The 17,920-nt window shown below is 36.8% G+C and overlaps 1 protein-coding gene across 4 annotated transcripts; it reads right to left on the bottom strand.

Annotated features, from left to right (window-relative positions):
• Positions 1-6,544: 6,544 nt before the first annotated feature.
• il1r2.L (interleukin 1 receptor, type 2 L homeolog) lies at positions 6,545-17,717 on the bottom strand. 4 transcript variants are annotated; one of them, XM_018247075.2, is made up of 10 exons: positions 17,619-17,717; positions 16,793-16,889; positions 15,436-15,697; positions 14,130-14,310; positions 12,336-12,507; positions 12,062-12,127; positions 10,915-11,047; positions 10,241-10,386; positions 8,559-8,689; positions 6,545-6,905 (listed from the first exon to the last, which is right to left on the bottom strand). In XM_018247075.2, exons 2-9 carry the CDS (start codon positions 16,866-16,868, stop codon positions 8,562-8,564), a joined length of 1,164 nt encoding a protein of 387 aa, XP_018102564.1. In that variant the 5' UTR covers positions 16,869-16,889; positions 17,619-17,717; the 3' UTR covers positions 6,545-6,905; positions 8,559-8,561. The 4 variants fall into 4 exon arrangements, with proteins under 4 accessions (XP_018102564.1, XP_041438303.1, XP_018102563.1 ...); XM_041582369.1 differs by lacking the exon at positions 17,619-17,717 and adding an exon at positions 17,527-17,580 and having other exon boundaries at positions 16,793-16,886; XM_018247074.1 differs by lacking the exon at positions 17,619-17,717 and adding an exon at positions 17,527-17,571.
• Between the last annotated feature and the right edge of the window lie 203 nt (positions 17,718-17,920).

Below are 17,920 nucleotides of genomic sequence, written 5' to 3' on the forward strand. Positions count from 1 at the left end.
GGGTATAAGCTCAGGAAGGTGTGTGCTAAAGCCTTTGTATATATATATATATATATATAATATTAAAGTCAAAATAAGATAAGTAATAATATCAGATTTACATAAACAGCTCAGAAATCGGTACATTTGGCATCACAAATTATAATTAGCTTCTATGACAACAACCCTGTTTTTATGTTATGAACCTTAAAGAAATTGTTTAGTATAAAAATAAATACTGGGTAAATAGATATTCTGTGCAAAATAAACAAAAAATCTAATCTACAAAGGCTTGAGTGACCGGATTTCTAACATACACTACTTCCTGCTTTGCAGCTCTCTTGGTTTCCACTGATTGGTTACCAGGCAGTAACCAATCAGTGACTTCAGGGTCGGAACTAGGTGGGGACGGGCCCTGGTGCGGGCCGTGCAGCCCCCCCCCTCGTCTGTGCGCATTTTCTTTGCGGCTGCAGCTGACTCCAGTCGGCTGCAGCGCGCACGATCTGCCGGGGGGGGGGGCCCTGTGGGGGTTCGGTCCCTTTTCCCAGTTGCACCCCTTGCTCCCCCTGTAGTTACGCCATTGTCTGTTATGTTATACATCTGCTCACTCCAGCATTTATACTTTACATTTTTGACTAATTGACTATATTAAGAACATATGTTATTTACCCATCTATTTACCCAGTTTTTATTTTTACACTGAGCAGAGCAGTTAAGCAGAGCATTTAAGCAGAGCAGTCAACCCCCTATTTTCCCAGGAGTTACCAGATTTTGGGCTCCATCCCACGGTCTCCTGTCACTTTCAAGCATTTCCTTGATTTCTGACGATTTTCCATGATTTCTGACGATTTGCATCAAAATCTGATCCACAGAACATTTCAGTGACATCTGTGGGAGCAATGTGTGCATATGCAACACAGAATCTTTGGCTTCAGGAAAGGTCTACACATGCGTATGACATCTATTCTACTCATGCCACTGCTAGGAATGAAAAAAATTCAGGCAGTGAGCTGGCAGTTGCCACGTATCCCCCTAGTGGACAATAGTTGACATCTCTGTTTAAGTTTTCCAGAGTACAGTCAATGTGAGTTTTAGTTATTAATATAATAGGGGTCCTGATTAACCTGGATACAAGTGTTAGAGCATTAAAGGAAACTATATCCCTAAACAATGTAGGTCTCTATAAAAAGCTATTGCATAAAACAGCACATATGTAAAACCCTGCTTCATGTAAATAAACCATTTTCATAATAATATACTTTTCTAGTAGTGTGTGCAATTGGGTAATCATAAATAGAAAGTTGCCATTTTAAAAAATAAGGGCTGCCCCCTGGGATCGTATGATTCACTGTACTCACAAACATACCATCAAACTATACTTGTTAGATCACACAAGCCAATTAACAGACAGAGTTCTGTCTTTTGCTGTAAGAAAGATACCTGTGCGGCGGGGGCCCCCTGCTTTGCCATTGGCTGGGACGCCCGCCCCATGGTCCTAAGCGCCAGTGCCATGTTGTCTTCTAAGGCGCGCGCGTGTTTGCGCGAGCACGTTTTGGCACACGTTTGGCGTGAATTTTGAAAACTATATAAAGGGCCATTCAGTGTACAGCCCTTTGCCCATGATAGAACTTGTTCTTGTGGTTTTCCTGAGCCTTGTGCGTCTGTCTTGAAAATTCTGATCTCATTATCCGTGTTTGACCCTGCCTGTTCCTGACTACTCTCTAATCTGTATCCTGACCCTTGCCTGCCTACGACAACTCTTCTGCTTAACCCCTTGATCGACTACCCGGTTTTGACCCTTGCCTGCCTGACGATTCTGATATCCGCCTGCCTTGACCCAGCCTGTCTGACCATCCTTCTGCCTAATCCTCTTGTACTGTGACCTTCGGCCCAAAAGACTCTGCTTCCAGCCGTGCCCCTTTGCCAGCCAGAACATCTCGCCTTGAACCCTTTGTTAAGTCCAGGTGGCACCCAAGTAAGCTGAGGGCTCCTCCCGAAGCCCAACGGTGGTCACACTACTGGTGAAGCCAAGCTGAGACCAGGGTGCTTGGCACTTGTTCTGGTATTGGGTGCCGGCCGTGACATTTGCTTCCACACTTCTTCCTGTTACTGTTGCAGTATTTCTGGTCAGGTGATTTCTGAGGCAGCACACAGACCATCACAAAATGGTGGCTCAAGGCAAGAGATGTAAAAGGACAATATTTAGTTAAATATATGTACCAGTTGGGTAAGATTCTTTAATATGCCACTTAATATGATATAAATAAAATATCTGTTGCTTAAGTATTCATTTTGGGGGTATAGTTTTCCTTTAAGAGGTGCATAATTACAAACCAAATTTGCCAAGCACTCTTGCCTCATGGCAAGTTAAAAATAAAAGGTGATCCTGTATGAATACATTGGTATATTATTAAAGAGATTGTTTACCTTGAATTAAGTTTTAGTATGATGTACAAAGTTATATTCTGGGACAATTTACAATTGTTTTTCATTATTTATGTGTGGCCTTACAGAGCATTTGTTGTTTAGATAGAGTCGGTGGCCCCCATTTGAAAGCTGAAAGAGTCAGAAGAAATAAATAAATAATTTAAAAATCTATAAAAATAAAAAATTAAGGCCAGTTGAAAAGTTTCTTACAATTAGCCATTCATTAAGGTGAACCACCTCTTTACTAGTGAAAGCATAAGTACTTGCTGTCCACTCTGGAGCATTAAGACTTACACCCAGAGGTGCTAGTCATGGGGCAGGGTACAAAGTGTGGGAAACAAGGTAACTTGCACCTGTTTTATGCACTTAAATGCACCTCTTAAATGTTATAAAGTAAAAATAGCAATAGCAATGAAAATATCCAAACTGCTAATATGTTCCTCCTATAAGTGCCTACATATGTTTATTTAAGAATTCCTTCAAATATAGTATTTTGTCACATGTGATCATAAGGGGCATATGTTCTTAGAGCGCTCTTCTTTAAACCCAGTTTTCTGAGCTGCCTGTGAGAGGTCTGATATTTTTGAAAATAAAAGTATGAATTGCAGATGTTTAAAATCTTTATAAAGAAATAATTGGCTTAAAAATTTCCATTGTAAAATAATAATCAAAGTATTCCTTTTTAAACTGTGCTCCCTATGTTAAAAGCTGATAACTTATGGTGGCCAAACACTATAAGATTCGCTCGCCAAACGAGTGGATCTTTCCCCGATATGACCAAGGTAGGGCGATATCAGGCTCATCCGTTGGTTTAGCCCTAGGGACAAACAATCAGATTACAACTGGAAATAGGCACAGACGGGACGAGGACTGCATCTACTAGACGACAAGGTCCTCGATCGATATCTGGGCGATTTTTTGACAGATTTTGGTCGAGGAGGCCCTTCAGAATGTCCCATAAACTGGCAGATAAGCTGAGGAATCCGTCGAATCAACAGCTTGAATCTACCCGTGGCCACCTTTAAGTATATAAATAGTGTTTATGTGACATCATATTCCTTAGCTGAACGGGATTGCTTAGCTGACAATATTTGTCCTGTACATTAAATTCCTTTTGTTCTCTAAGAGTTGCAGCAGGAAATCTTATTTGTGGAATGAGGCATTGTGGTTTGAGTAATAAACTTAAAACTGCTTTCTGCTGACATCTACTGGCCAGTTTAGAAGCTTTTAGTACAACAAGTACAAAAAGGATGTTTATGTTTGGAAAAAAAAACACAAATATGTTATCGAAGTCATACATTTTATTACTTACTGAAAAAGACTAGACAAAAAGCTTTTGGCAATTGAAAGTGTAGTCCTAGGAAACATTTATTTAATAACTGATGATAACAATTAAGATGTACCCAGACTACATGATCTTGAAACTGTACTTGTTAAGATCCATGCTAAAATACTGTACTACTTGAATAACAGAGGCTATAGTGGGGAGCTGAGGGTTTCTTGGGACAACCTACCTGAATCTCTGATTGGATAAGTGACCTGGTATACCAAGGTCCCCTTTTGCCCTAATTCCTCGGCTCCAATTTGTCAAATGCTGACAGGAATCAGCCTAATAGACTGGGGGAAATCTGTCAGCAATTCACAGTACATTGTGTACAGCAGGCGATTACAGAATTCACAAAATTAAATATAGAAACAGACTATTTGTGAAACATGTTAAATAAACCACATCTAAATTGGGAATTGTTTATAATAATAATGACTGCTTGACTTTAGTTATAGAAATGCTGTATCTCTTTTTTGCCATGCTGTGTAAGCAGTAGACACGGTGGCATCACTGGCTTGACCCATCTAAATTTGAAAAAACTATGTGTGCCCGTCAAGAGCAAAATTTTGCAATGATTTTGTGGGTGCAGCTATTTGCACCTCACTATAAATAATGAAAAATAGGGGGAAGTGAGGTGCCTTGGGATCCCTATACTTACTGCTTGGTCAAGGTGGGCATTAAGTACAGGGCTCCCTAGCACTGAACCAGGGACTAGTGTATTGCCCCTTAAGTGATTTATAAGTGCTTGCATGAGCCCCTTAGAAAATTAACCTTATGACATACCTCCCAACTGTCCCTTTTTCAGAGGGACAGTCCCTCTTTTGACAGCTCAACCTGCGGTCCCTCATTTGTACTGGAAAGTCCCTCTTTTTTCTGCACTGAACAGCCAGAAAAAGAAACAAAGTTTCTCACTTAATTGGGTTTTAGCGGAGAGCACAGAACAGCTAACTGGTGCAAATAAGATACTTTGTAACAATTTTGAGGCACATTAAAACAGATTAGATAAGGAGAATTATTTCCAAACTTTGATAACCTGCCAAATTTTGTTAAATGAAAATGGTAATTAGGGGGTGTGGCCACACAAAGGGGGGTGGTCCAAAAATGTTGCTGCGCTATGTGCGGAAAAATTTTTTGTCCCTCTTTTTACTTCCAAAATGTTGGGAGGTATGTTATGATGCCATCTACAATATAGACTTCTGCTCTGAATTCATTCCACAGCAATCAGACTGATTATTTAGGTATAAATTTACGCCTAAGGGCTCATTTACAAATGTACTGAAAAATGCTATATTTGTGAACACTAATTTCCATGTGTTTTACCTACAATGCAGTCTTTTTTTAACATGAATCCAATATAAGAGTGATAGGATGTAAGTTGCAGCACACATTTTTCTTGTTGAATTTGGCATCACTTAATAGTGCTGATGAGCGCATTTGAGTGCAACGTATATTTTCTTGTATTCATTAATAAGCTCAATTCTTAGGGGGCAGATTTATCAAGGGTCGAATTTCGAATTTAAAAAACTTTAAAATTTGAATTAAAAAAGGCCAACCGAAATTTCTTAAAAAAAAACCAATACATTTTTTCAGTGTCGGACTGCCCCAGGTGCATGCGCACAGAGAAGCGCCACTCGCGCATGCGCATGGCGGCGTTCGAGCGGTGCATACGCACAGTTTTGCGTCGCATTATGGGGGCTTGGGGCCCTGGACCAGCAGTCCCGGTGGGCCCCGGGCCCCCCAGTCCGACCCTGCAGTTTTTGGCCAAATAGGTCCATATTCAATTGAATAGGTCCGTTTTCAATCGAATTCGAATCATACAAATCAAAGTAATAGAACAGTCGAATCTTCCGAATCGAAGTTTTTCCCCCCAAAAAACTTAGATTTTTCAAAGTCCACTAATTGACTCCAGATAGGTTCTAGGAGGTCTACCATAGGCTAAAACAGCAATTCGCTAGGTTTTAGATGGCGAATGGTCGCAGTCGAATTTTTAAAGACGATGTACGTGATAAATTTCAAAATCTGAATTTTCGAATATTTTTCAAATTCTAATCTAATTTGGACTATTCCCTAGTCGAAGTACACAAAAATTAGTTTAAAATCCAAATTTCTTTAATTCGAATTTTCACTTTGACCTTTCACTTTGATAAATCTGCCCCTTACTGTCTGACTACATTCAATACAATATATTTTTAAAATGTTAAGGTATACCCTTAGTATTATATATCTACACAACGGGCCTAGGGCGGGTGAAATTCAGGGGTGGTATGCCGCCCAGCCACCTAGTTATGGGCACTGGACATGCCAGTCGCCCGGAGCGCAGGAAGGAGAGGGAGACTGTGAAAGGGAGGGGGGCAGGATGGGAAGTGGAAGGAAGGGGGCGGGGCAACAACCAGAGCCAGCCTAGGGGCGCCGGCCATGTTTATCTAGTTCTAGTTAGTCCATAAGGATCATTTAGGAACAGGAGGGCACAAACAGGCAGCCTTTTTTGCACTTTGTACCTTGCCCCCGTGCTGAAAAGAATTGAGCTCTGCTCTCCATTTGCAAATGAGCAAATCATTAGTTGTGATAACTTCAACATTGAATGACCTATTTCAGTAAATATGTCTGTAGATCATCTAGTGAAAATATATATGGTCTGTAATCATCTAGTGAAAAAAGATATCTGTTGTTTTTTTAGACAAATATCAATCCCACATATTTCCACATCCTCATTTCAGCATATTTACATTGCAAAACATATGTAAATTTATTAAAAATACATCATATTAGCATTAGAGACCCAACACAAGTAAATTCAAGATTGGAGACAAATGAAACTAAAAATCGCCTTTACTTGTCCTTTCTGTATATACATAAGAAATGCTCTAAGAGTACACATATACTTGCAGCACAAAAACTATGTACATATGTATACAAACACTAGCAAGAACGAGATAATGGCATTTAGGCTAATTACGCCACTTTACACATTGGGGTTATTCAATAAAATGTGAAAACTTTGCTACAGGTCTAGTCACCAATAGTAGGATTATTTGATAAACTGATCCGACCAAAGCTGGCACCATTCTGTCCCAAACTGGTTAATTTAACATTGAGTATTCTACCAAGCATAATTAGTGGAGCTTTTTTGATCTTCTAATTGATTCCTGAAGTAATGTCCAAGTCACGGTTCCTAAAAGGAAACAATTAATTAACAATTAATTAATAGCAGCTGTTAAATATGTATACACATGCTCATTATTGCTTTACTCATGACAAATCATGAATGGTATTAGCTTATTAATTTTAATGCAATATATAAGTGAAATACTATGTTGTATGCATGGGCATGTGTGTGTCTATTTGTTTTTCAAAATATAATTAAAAACCAGTGAGCAAGTATTGAATCCAGCACACTAGGCAGAACAGTTTTCCCAAGAGACCCAGACCACAGACCCATAGCCAGATCTTCGCTAAAATGTAGTTCCTGGTGTGCATGACTTCATCTTTTAAAAATATCTTATAGGGAGGGTCTCTGTGAACCCAACAGCACAGTGACTAACAGTATAGTCACAGCCACCGGACTTGAGTTTCTTGAATGGTGCACAAGGAATCCAGAGTGCATTCCCTGGGAAAACACTACTTCGCTCTTAAAATATGTATTTTTAGGTATCTGCATATGCCAAGCAAAATCTTTATAGTTTGGGTTTGATTTTTGATGCCCAAGAGGTTATGCTTCAAAGGAGCCTGTGGATGTTTTTCAGTACACCGCAAAGTTTATTCATGAAAGAGTTAATATCCTCTGAGGAGTAAAAAAAAGCTTATATTGTGGGAACAGAAATTTGTGTCAGGATAAGGTTTAGCAAGGTCAAAGTGTGTCCTCTGGTTGTTTATAGTGCACATTCCTTGACTAATTATAGAATATATACTTTCAAATTGTAAAATGGTACAATGTTTACAGTCTCTTATATGAGTGTTGGAACCTTGACTTGGTAAGATGTAAGTTTATTAAAGTCCAGTGGTACAGGGACTTGTTGGACCCACCAGAGGAGGTGCAGCCAAGTGCAACATCTCATATAAAGTTATTAGCAAAAAACACAGGTTCTGTTACAGTAAGAATTGTGAACACTGTCCATTCATGTATACAGTAGTATATAATTGTGCACTTGGTTTGTGAGTGAGCACAGTAGCTCATATAAGTCAGAGGCATGGATTTTATTGCTTATAATGGCAGTGTTTTTTTTGGGGGGGTTGTCTAATGGTAGTGGTAGTTTTTTGGAGAAATTGTCTGGTGGCACATATTATTAGAAAAATCTTAAAACAATGACGTGTTTTTTGTGATTTATTTTTTAGAAACCTGCAGTGTTCAGGGATATAGTTTCCCATTAAGATGAAAAAGGTGCTACCACCATTGTATCAATATGTGGGAAACCTTCTGGAAAACTAACATGAAAGTTTAATGCATCTACATGCATAAAATAATATTTTGGCATCATACCTAATAACCCTATAATGCTGATGCATTTATTTGCTTAAAGCCAATCTTTCCACAGTGAGTGGCAGAAAATGCAGTTATCTGCTTGTGTCTGACCAAGCACAGAGCACTGAAGCTGTGATAAACTCACTATTAAACTCATGAGTCTGTCTGTAATACAACCTCTTTACACTCAAACACATAAACAAAACCTTGTATGAATTAAAATTGTGAAACAAAAGTCTTCTACAAAACATATCAATATTAAGTGATCAATGAACCTAGCAGTCATGCCCATGTCTTGCTGTTCCATTTGTCGTAGGCACCATGTGGCTAAACTGTATATGTGCTACAGAATTCAGATGCAGTTACCATTCATGACTTGGTCAGAGAATATTCTTTCTTATTTGCAGCCTTCCTGTATTTGTGTGTGACAACCAATGCTATGATCAGGCAAACCAACACTGCTGGAACGACTGGAATGTACCAAGTAAAAGCGGATGCTGTAGAAATGCAGAAAATATCATGATTAAATATATTAACAGCGTTTCAGTCTGAGGGTTGGTAAGATAGATCTTGCGAAAGTAAAACTAAATTGGCTTTGGCACATATATAGTGTTCTAATAAATTAGCATATTGTTGCTATTGCTGCTAATAATAGATATATAATACAACCCCCTTATCTATTTGCACTGATTCACTTGCACTAAATTCTTCATTCTTCAGCATCTGCTGAAAGTTTCTGAACAGGGCGATGGGGCATTGTAAAAATTGCATAGCTTTGCATGTTCATTCCTATAGATTGCTGATTTTAAAGCTGTCCCACTATAAATCTGGACTAAATTCTGGACTACATGGGCTGTACAATGTCTGATCTCCCGATTTAAAGACAGCAGTTGTGTTTACCATGTATTTATTTGAGAATCAGTGGAGAAAGGTAAAGACAGACATGCTGTTGTGTATTAATTAAAGGAATTCCATATTCATTTATCAAAGGTCGAATTTCGAATTCATGTGAATTTTTTTAATTTGAATATACTGTACTCGACTAGGAGGTTATTTAGGAAAAAAAACAAATGTCTAATATTCAATGGAATGGTTCCGACCCGAAAAATTAAATTGATGTTTTTCTCCGAAAAAACCCCCTGAATGTCAGGAAGGCTATAAACATCTTCAAATGGCTCATTGGACATCTGCCATTGACTTGCACATGAACTGGGCAGGTTTTAGGTGGCGAATATTTGAATTAGGACTGATTCCATGGTTGAGTTGTGATAAATCTCACAATTGAAATTGCCTTTGAATAGTGGGATTAAAATTCGAATGTGTGAATTTTTAAACTTGAAAATTTTAATTTACTACCCTTGATAAATCTGTCCCCTTTGCTTGCCCATCATGATTGAAAACCAGGGTGGTTCACCTTTAAGTTAACTTTTAGTATGTTATAGAATGGCTAATACTATACATCTTTTCAACTGGCCTTCATTTTCCTTTTTTATTTATTTTTTATAGTTTTTGAATTATTTGCCTTCTACTTCTGACTCTTTCCAGCTTTCAAATAGGGATCAGTGATACCTTATAAAAAACAAATATGTTGTAAGGCTATACATTTATTGTTGTTGCTACTTTTTACCCCCACGTAGTTTACATAGCAAATCACTTCAGTGTGTAACTTGAAATGCAGTGATTTAGAGTAAAGATTTTGGTTATGCTATTAAGTCAGAATGGCTTTTTAGCAGTAGTGAATATTTTTAATACAGTTCAAGACCAGCTGATGACCTCTTGAATATTAATGGTCATCATGGCCATAAATTGCTTGAACATTTATATACATTTACATCAACACACTCGGGCTCATTTATAAAAACTGCACACGGCAAGAATCAGTGATTATCTTTTTTCAGCCACCTGCATTGAATTGATGAAAACGTCCTATTGGTTGCCGTGGGTTATTTCCCAGGTGCATATTAGCCCAGTATTTATAAATGAGCCCCACTTGGCCAACTTTCTGAACTTTCTGTTCATTTATTTTATAGATGTACCTTATGTATTACCTGCTCGTTGTATCTGAGTAGGAAGGACCTGGGATCCATAATCATTGCTGGCTATACACTTAAATTCAGTGTTAAAATCTTCTTCCTTGACATTCTCAAAAATCAACGAGACTTCAATGTAATGACCATCAGACTCTGTTTTTTCTCTAATAAAAGAAATAAACAAATACACTGTATTGCTGCTGAGATTATTATGGAATCATAAGGTTTGTCAATGATAGTAAATTCTGTGATTATATATAGTTTCCACTAACAGTGAATCCTCAAATTTACACACCCTGATTAACTTTTCCCTCATTTTCAATGTTTTTTTTTAGGTCCCTCAAATATTTAGTGCATAACGCATTCCCCTAATTTAACACCAGTTTTTAGACCCAAAAAATGTAAAATGGGTCTTTGTGCCATGCTTTGTGCCATTGTAAATGGATTAGTGGAAGAGTTTATATGCCGAGAACTTCCCACACCAGTCAGTTGAACTGAAGAAGCTGCTCGGATGAGTAGTGAAACGTCTTCATTGATTACTCAGCAAGTCCAGTTGTTTTTAGATTGACCTATACTAGATATCTTGTTTTTGAGTTTAGAAAAACGTTAATAGTTTTATCTTGCATTCCACATTTTGTTTTATGCAATCTAGAGAATAAAACTCTTTTTTTTTTTTTAATGCTAATACGTACTGAAATGTCCCCTCCGTGACACGGCCATCACTGAAGAACTCATCAATATAGGAGTCATTTGCTGACCACCAAACAATTGAATTATCTCCACCATTACCCGTGTAAACTTTGCATGGAATAACCAGCTTGGTGTCTGTTGAAAAGAAACACATTATTACAATGCTATCTTCAGTTTGATGTGGGTTTCTAGTCAAAACAGTCATTTTTATAAAGTTCAACTTTTTAACCTACAGTCAAAACCTAACCACTGCCAAAGAAGTACTTCAACAGCCGCTGTAAATTATTGTTCAACAAAGGTGAGGTTGGGCAACACTCATACAAAGGGGATAATATATGTATGTCCATGGTCCCCATGGATGAAAAATCTTCTATAAGTGCTATTCCCCTAGTTACTAGGCAAAAGTCTGTGTATTTAAGTTACCAAATGTGTACCAATGAATAAAATAGTGCAATCAAGTCTTCTAATACAAATAAACATGATCAGGTTTCTTTTTGTCTTAGCAATTGAGGAGTTTAATTGTGATCATCTTTGTGCAATCAAATATAGGAGAACCTCAAATTTGAAAATTGAAAACTCACCTTCATCATCCAAAGGAATACATATATGGGAGTGTTAGGCCTTATGTTATTTTTAAGACTATAAGTTTTTGATAAATGCTCACTTTGTCTAGGAACAGTTGATATAAATTACATTTTAAAAAAAACAACACATGTATTCACTGGGTTCACCATTAAATTAGAAATTTGCATGTGGAAATAATTTAAGTATTATGAATATTTTAATAGCTTTTTAAACTGATGAAAAGCAAAAGTAAAAATGCTAACTAGCTGCTTAGACGAGGACCCCAAGAAGCAACAACATATTTAGCTGTGTGGCTGATGTTTACTGGCATTTTTTAATTGATAGTCTTTCTTTTCAGGACAGTAATAATAATATTACATTTTTACATCCTACAAAATGCCTAGTTGGTAGGGTCCAGCAAATCTGTCCAGCCACCAGCCTTCTAGATTCTGCTGACAGTGTCTGGAAAGCCACCAGATCTATATCTACTTTCCAGTTTTCCTAGGAATGATACCCACAATTTGCAGGCCAAGAGGTGATGGGTGAATTTAGGTAAGGCGTGTATGTATACAAATAATATCTCACCTAGTGCAGCAGCAATTGGCTTGTGATTTGGGTATTGAATAACAGGATGATGCATTTTCTCTTTACCTGTAAAAAACAAAACAATATAAAACTTTAACGAACGTTTCAATACCGTGCAGTAAATGCCAATGGGGCCTACTAATGTTCTACAACAGATTGTTCTCTGTTCTCTTTGTAGCTTCCAATTTGCCATTAATGTTTGAAAAAAGAAAGCATTCTTAAATCTCTGTGCTTGATTAATAATTAATATCCCATAATGTGAACCAAAAATTACCTACAGTCCTGAGGTGTATTGTTCTGGAAACTACATATTGCGTGTTCTCATGGGTAAATTGGAGTTTGCATGTATAATATCCTTCATCATCCTTCACAATTTCAATAATGTGAATATAGGTTGTACCATGTGAGTACATGTACTTGATGTCATTTTCCATTGGCTCTCCATCCTTGAGATAATAAAATACAATTAGTGCTAGCTTGCTGATGATCTTAGATATAATTACCTTTTCTCTACTCTGCCCAGGGCAAGTAGGGGGGATATTGCTAGCACAGAGCGCATGCAAAAATGTAGCCTTTTAAAGTTATCAGGGATCACTTTTTACCATTTCTGGTACAATGCCACACATTCCTTTCAGAAGCAAGATCCTTGCCTGACCTAATAACAGGAGCAGCACCGTACCTGCATTTGAAGTGAGTGGTAATAACCTGTAAGTAGTGGCGACAGGTGGTTACCATTGAATTTTTTAGCAGGTGACTTGACCAGTAACACATGTTGTCCTCACTCCTCACTGACATATATATCCCTAGTGCACCATGAGCCTCACGTGAGGCTTCATTCTTTGTTCATACAGCCCTTTAAGGCATAATATGAATTTATTTGCTTAACGGAACAATAACATCAACAAAAATGAAAGTAATGGAAATATAATGTACTGATTGCTCTGCACTGGTAAAACTGGTGTGTTTGCTTCAGAAACACTATTATAGTTTATATAAATAAGTTGCTGTGTATCCATGGGGGCAGGCATTAAAAGTAGCTTTTCTGTGCAGGGCAAAAGCATATTATATTATAATTCTTTCAACGGAAAACTATACTCCCAAGCAATGTAGGTCTCTATAAAAATATATTGCATTAAACAGCTCATATGTAAAACCCTGCTTCATGTAAATAAACCATTTTCAAAATAATATACTTTTTAGTAGTATGTGCCATTGGGTAATCATAAATAGAAAATTTACATTTTTAAAAAATAAGGGCCGCCACCTGGGATCTTACGATTCACAATGCACACAAACAAACCATACATGTTAGGTCACATGAGTCAATTATCAGACAGAGTTGTGTCTTTTGCTTCCTCACTTCTTCCTGTTACAGTTAGAGTTGTAGTTTTTCTGGTCAGGTGATCTCTGAGGCAGCACACAGACCATCACGAAATGGTGGTTCAAGGCAAGAAGTGTAAAAGGGCAATATTTAATTAAATATATCTATTCCAGTTTGATAAGATTCTTTAATATGCCACTTAATATGATATAAACTATCTGTTACTTAAATATTAATTTTAGGGGTAAAGTTTTCCTTTAATACACTTTCATTTTTTGGTGTTACTGTTCCTTTATTACTGAACCAAACCCATAGCATCCATTTACCTCACTGTTCAAAATGTAGTGGTTTGCACTTGTCAGGTGCACTGTTACTAGGTTGCAATTGATAACGATCATACATCACTTTATGTTGTTTGTTTTGCAACCTGTTACTGAATATTTTCAAATCTGAAGATCCGTTAGATTAATGGTAGAGCAGTTATTGCTCATGTATTTACCATCAATCTTAGAACTGTTACCAAACCCTTGCATAAACTGGGATGATTTTATTTTCTCATTATTTCCTTTCTTATAAAATCGACATACCTGCTATATCCATTACATTAAATACTGCAACAATAACTGTATAATTTGCAAAATTCTGTTGGATAGAATGCTTGAGTCATTGTGTTCATAATTTGCACTACATCTGTATATACATGGATGTACTTAAAACCCATGTTAATGGAATGGCTTTCTTACGTACCTTGTACCATTGCACCTGCACATCTGTACGGTTTATGGTAAAGTCACTTAAGTCAGGGCAAAACATTTGGAATTGTGAATGCTCAAAGGCAAGTTGTTCATATGCAATGTCAGGGATATGGACTTCTTCTTCTTTTATAACCATAAGAGACAGAGTTACTTCAATACATAGTGATGAATTCCTGTAAACCAATAATATAAATGCTTTCTAATTCAAAATATATTTTTGTGTATACAGTGTAATATAGAAACATGAAAAACTGATCGAAATTGAAAAAACAAGCACAATCACAGGACATTCGCAAAGAAACAAAATAATTCTATGACACAATTAGGGTCTGAGAACAAAAATAAACAGGTGACCATATGCCAGCAATAGAATTGCTAATTTAGCCTTCTTGTAGTCCTAGTAAAGAGAGCTAGCAGGACAGGACTATAGGAAGAAGGAATGATGGACAGGTGCAAATTAAAAGCAGCAATTAGCAAACGTCCCCTGTCCTTGACCTTCCAGTCATGATTCTTCAGCATTGCATTGCTGGCATTGGGTACCAAGCAGAAAAGAATGTAAGCTACCTCAACAATTGTCTTCTGTGTTTAGGGAAAAATACAAAAATGCATATTAATATTCTGAAGTTAGAGGCTGGAGTGCTGATATAAGAGGAAATAAATTATATAAATCAAGGATGTCCGACCTTTGGCCTCTAACCATTGTTGAACTCAAGCTTTCAGAATTCCTTAGTTAATGCAGTGCAACAACAACAAGAAGGACATATGTTGGGATGCATTAATGACAATATCTAGCACTTTTTAAATTGTATATTAGCACTTTGTATCCACAGTATGTCACCAAAGGACCCCTCTTATGCTGAAAATCTGGGAGAAATGCCTTCTCTGCAATTCCCTAAACTGACAACTTCCCTACATTAAATATGTGTGCATGTCACCTAATTCTACAGATCAGGCATAGAGGACTTATTGCTTTTACAATGTTACAGAACTATGATTTGCAGTCTCCTCTTTTCAGATGATCTTCCAACCCTGCATTCAACTGCAGTAAACTCAGTTGCTCCCCAACAACTATTTTTGAACAAAAAGATGAAGACAAAAAATGTCCATTGACTTCATAGCAAATTGAGCAGAAAAAGTTGGCAAAAAAATCCTTTATTGTCAATGTATCTTACTTAAGTTATTGGACAGATTCATTCATCACTAATTGTAAATTAAGTGATATCTTAATGAAAAAAGAGTGTAAAACAATCATGTATTAAATCAAATGGTTTAATAGTTAATAGTTTTAATTACCATACCTTAAAATGCAGGAATACATGCCAGTATCTTCAATTAATGCTGGAAAGAACCACAAGGATTCTTCTTTTGGATGAATTCTGGACTCCCTTCCAGCATAGAGATATTCAAAAGTATTTTTGGTCCAGGCAAGATTAAAAGAGAAGGGAGACATTCTAGCGAAATCCATTTGAAGATATTGGAGGGCTGGGCACTTGATGACCGCTGGCTGTCCATTTAAAACATAGTGCCCCATGAAATGTGTAATCTGTTCTTGACACTTTTCTGTTTGAAGAAAAAAGGGTTTTCTCAGTTATGTTTTCAAGTTTTGTGGTGTCTCACTACAGGACAAATACACCAAATGCATTCAACGTGATATTAAATTAGGAACTGGCAGAATTCATAATCTCTAGCCTAGCAAGATATTTGAAACTTTAGATTTCTCAGATTTAGGACATTGCAGTTTTAGAATTGTGGCAGTTTTCTCTTAACTTTTAAGGTTCAGGAACTATCAGGCATTAAGTGGTCCTTGCCACATATTTATTATTAGTTTGATTGTATTGAGCTTCAGGCTTCCTTGGCTTAGGACTGAAGAAGATGGTAGGAGTTAGCTAGCATATCCCCATAGTTTTAAGTTGGAATGCAAAAAGACATGTATGTGGTATTGGCAAATAGTGGAAAGTGATAAAGTTGGTCAACAGTATGATCATTTCAATATGGATGCTCCTACATTTCTGAATTTCCAAATGGAGGGATCCTATGCAGAGCTTCATGGGATCCGACTGACACATTGTTCTTCCACCCTCAGTAATGGAGATAGCATGTGTGTATTAAAGGTAAAGCAAACCCTAAAGTTAAAAAACCCTACCCCCCTACCCTACATAGACCCCCCTAATGCCCCTAAGTATTTATCCAAAGTTCAGTTTTATATTTTTACAACGTCAAAGTGCTAATTTCTATTCTTATGTAACAACTTATTTTTTAGTTTCAGACAGACAGTGCGATATATTACATATCTATTACAGGTATGGGGCCTATTCTCCAGCATGCTCGGGACCAGGGGTTTTCTAGATAAGGGAAGTTTCCATTATTTACATAGCAATACTTCAAATTTGCTAAAAAAATTATTTAAATATTAAACCCAGTAGCATTATTTTGCCACCAATATGGACTAAATATCTCTTAGATGGAATGAAGTACAATGTACTGTTTTTATTATTACTGAGGGAAAAGGAAATAATTAAAAATATATATAATTATTTGTATAGAATGGAGTCTATGATAGATGGTGCTTTCTGGATAATGGGTTTCTGGATAGGAGCTCCCAATACCTGTATTATAATAAGATTGTGCAATGAAAATGAAATATTTTGTCCCTACCTTCTTTTCCAGAATCAGGTATAGCGAAAGCCATGGTTTGCAAAATACACATGGTGATCACAACAACATGCTTCATCTTCAGGTATATGAAATGCTGCTGAAATGCCATAATATAACATTTTAATTATTATTTAATATAAACTGATTTCCGTATACAGTTCACAGTTAAAAATTTTTCTTTACATCTGTCAAAATACTGATTGAAATTATTCTATAAACACCTAAAAGCAAAATCTGCTTCACACATTCTATAATAAAGTGAAGCAACCAATGGTCCACCAGTTGCTGGGGAGAAGTTGAATGCAGAGTTCTATGTCTCTACACCTGTTCTATATAATTAGGTGCCATGCACACACATATATTATAATAAGATAGGCAAGTTGCCAGTTTAAGGAATTGCAGAGAAGCATTTCTCCTGCATTTTCAGCATAAGGGGCGCCCTTTGCTGACATAATGTAGATACAAAGTGCAAAGGACCTAATATGTTGGGTAAAAAGTGCTAGATATTGTCATCAATATGTTCCAACATATGTGCCTCTTGCTGCTGTTGCAATGCATTGACTAAGGAATTCTGGAAGCTGGAGTTCAAGAGGAGTTCACAGGTAAGCCACCCTTGATTTATGTAATTTATTCCATTTTATATCAGGGCCCCAGCCTATAACTAGTATGCATAACTAAGATGCATTTTTTGTATAGTCCCTAAATACACATGTCAATTGATCAAGGTACCTTACCTTCATGTCTGCTTGGTACTCAATGTCTTGCTATTAAAGATTCTGAAGAAAAATAAAGGAATGGACCTTCTAGTAAATGCTTAAATATATACCTTTTGGGTGCGCTGTAGAACTTCCTCACATTTCTCAATGTCATTGCAGTCTAAAATAGTTCAGACATTTTCCACATCCACCTCAATATCCTGATTGCTCAAAAATGGAAATATGACAAGTAAAAGAACAGGTTCCTTATTTCTAAAAGAGCATTTTTTTCTCATATAATAAAAATAGATCATTTTAAATCACATTACTTTTTTTTTACGTTCTCTGTCATATTACTTTTCAAAAAGCAATGTTTTCCAAAAGCTAATATAATATTTTAAATTAATAATGTATAACAACTGTATTCCTTGCC

Source organism: Xenopus laevis, chromosome 2L, assembly GCF_017654675.1.
Source record: "Xenopus laevis strain J_2021 chromosome 2L, Xenopus_laevis_v10.1, whole genome shotgun sequence".
Taxonomy (NCBI): Eukaryota; Metazoa; Chordata; class Amphibia; order Anura; family Pipidae; genus Xenopus; species Xenopus laevis.

What these genes read in the sequence shown, in the direction of transcription:
- il1r2.L (XM_018247074.1), bottom strand. An exon ending in GCCAATTGCTGCTGCACTAG is followed by an intron (nt 11,048 to 12,061) that starts GTGAGATATTAT and finishes TCTTTTCAACAG; the next exon opens with ACACCAAGCTGGTTATTCCA. An exon ending in GTCACGGAGGGGACATTTCA is followed by an intron (nt 10,387 to 10,914) that starts GTACGTATTAGC and finishes TTCTTTTATTAG; the next exon opens with AGAAAAAACAGAGTCTGATG.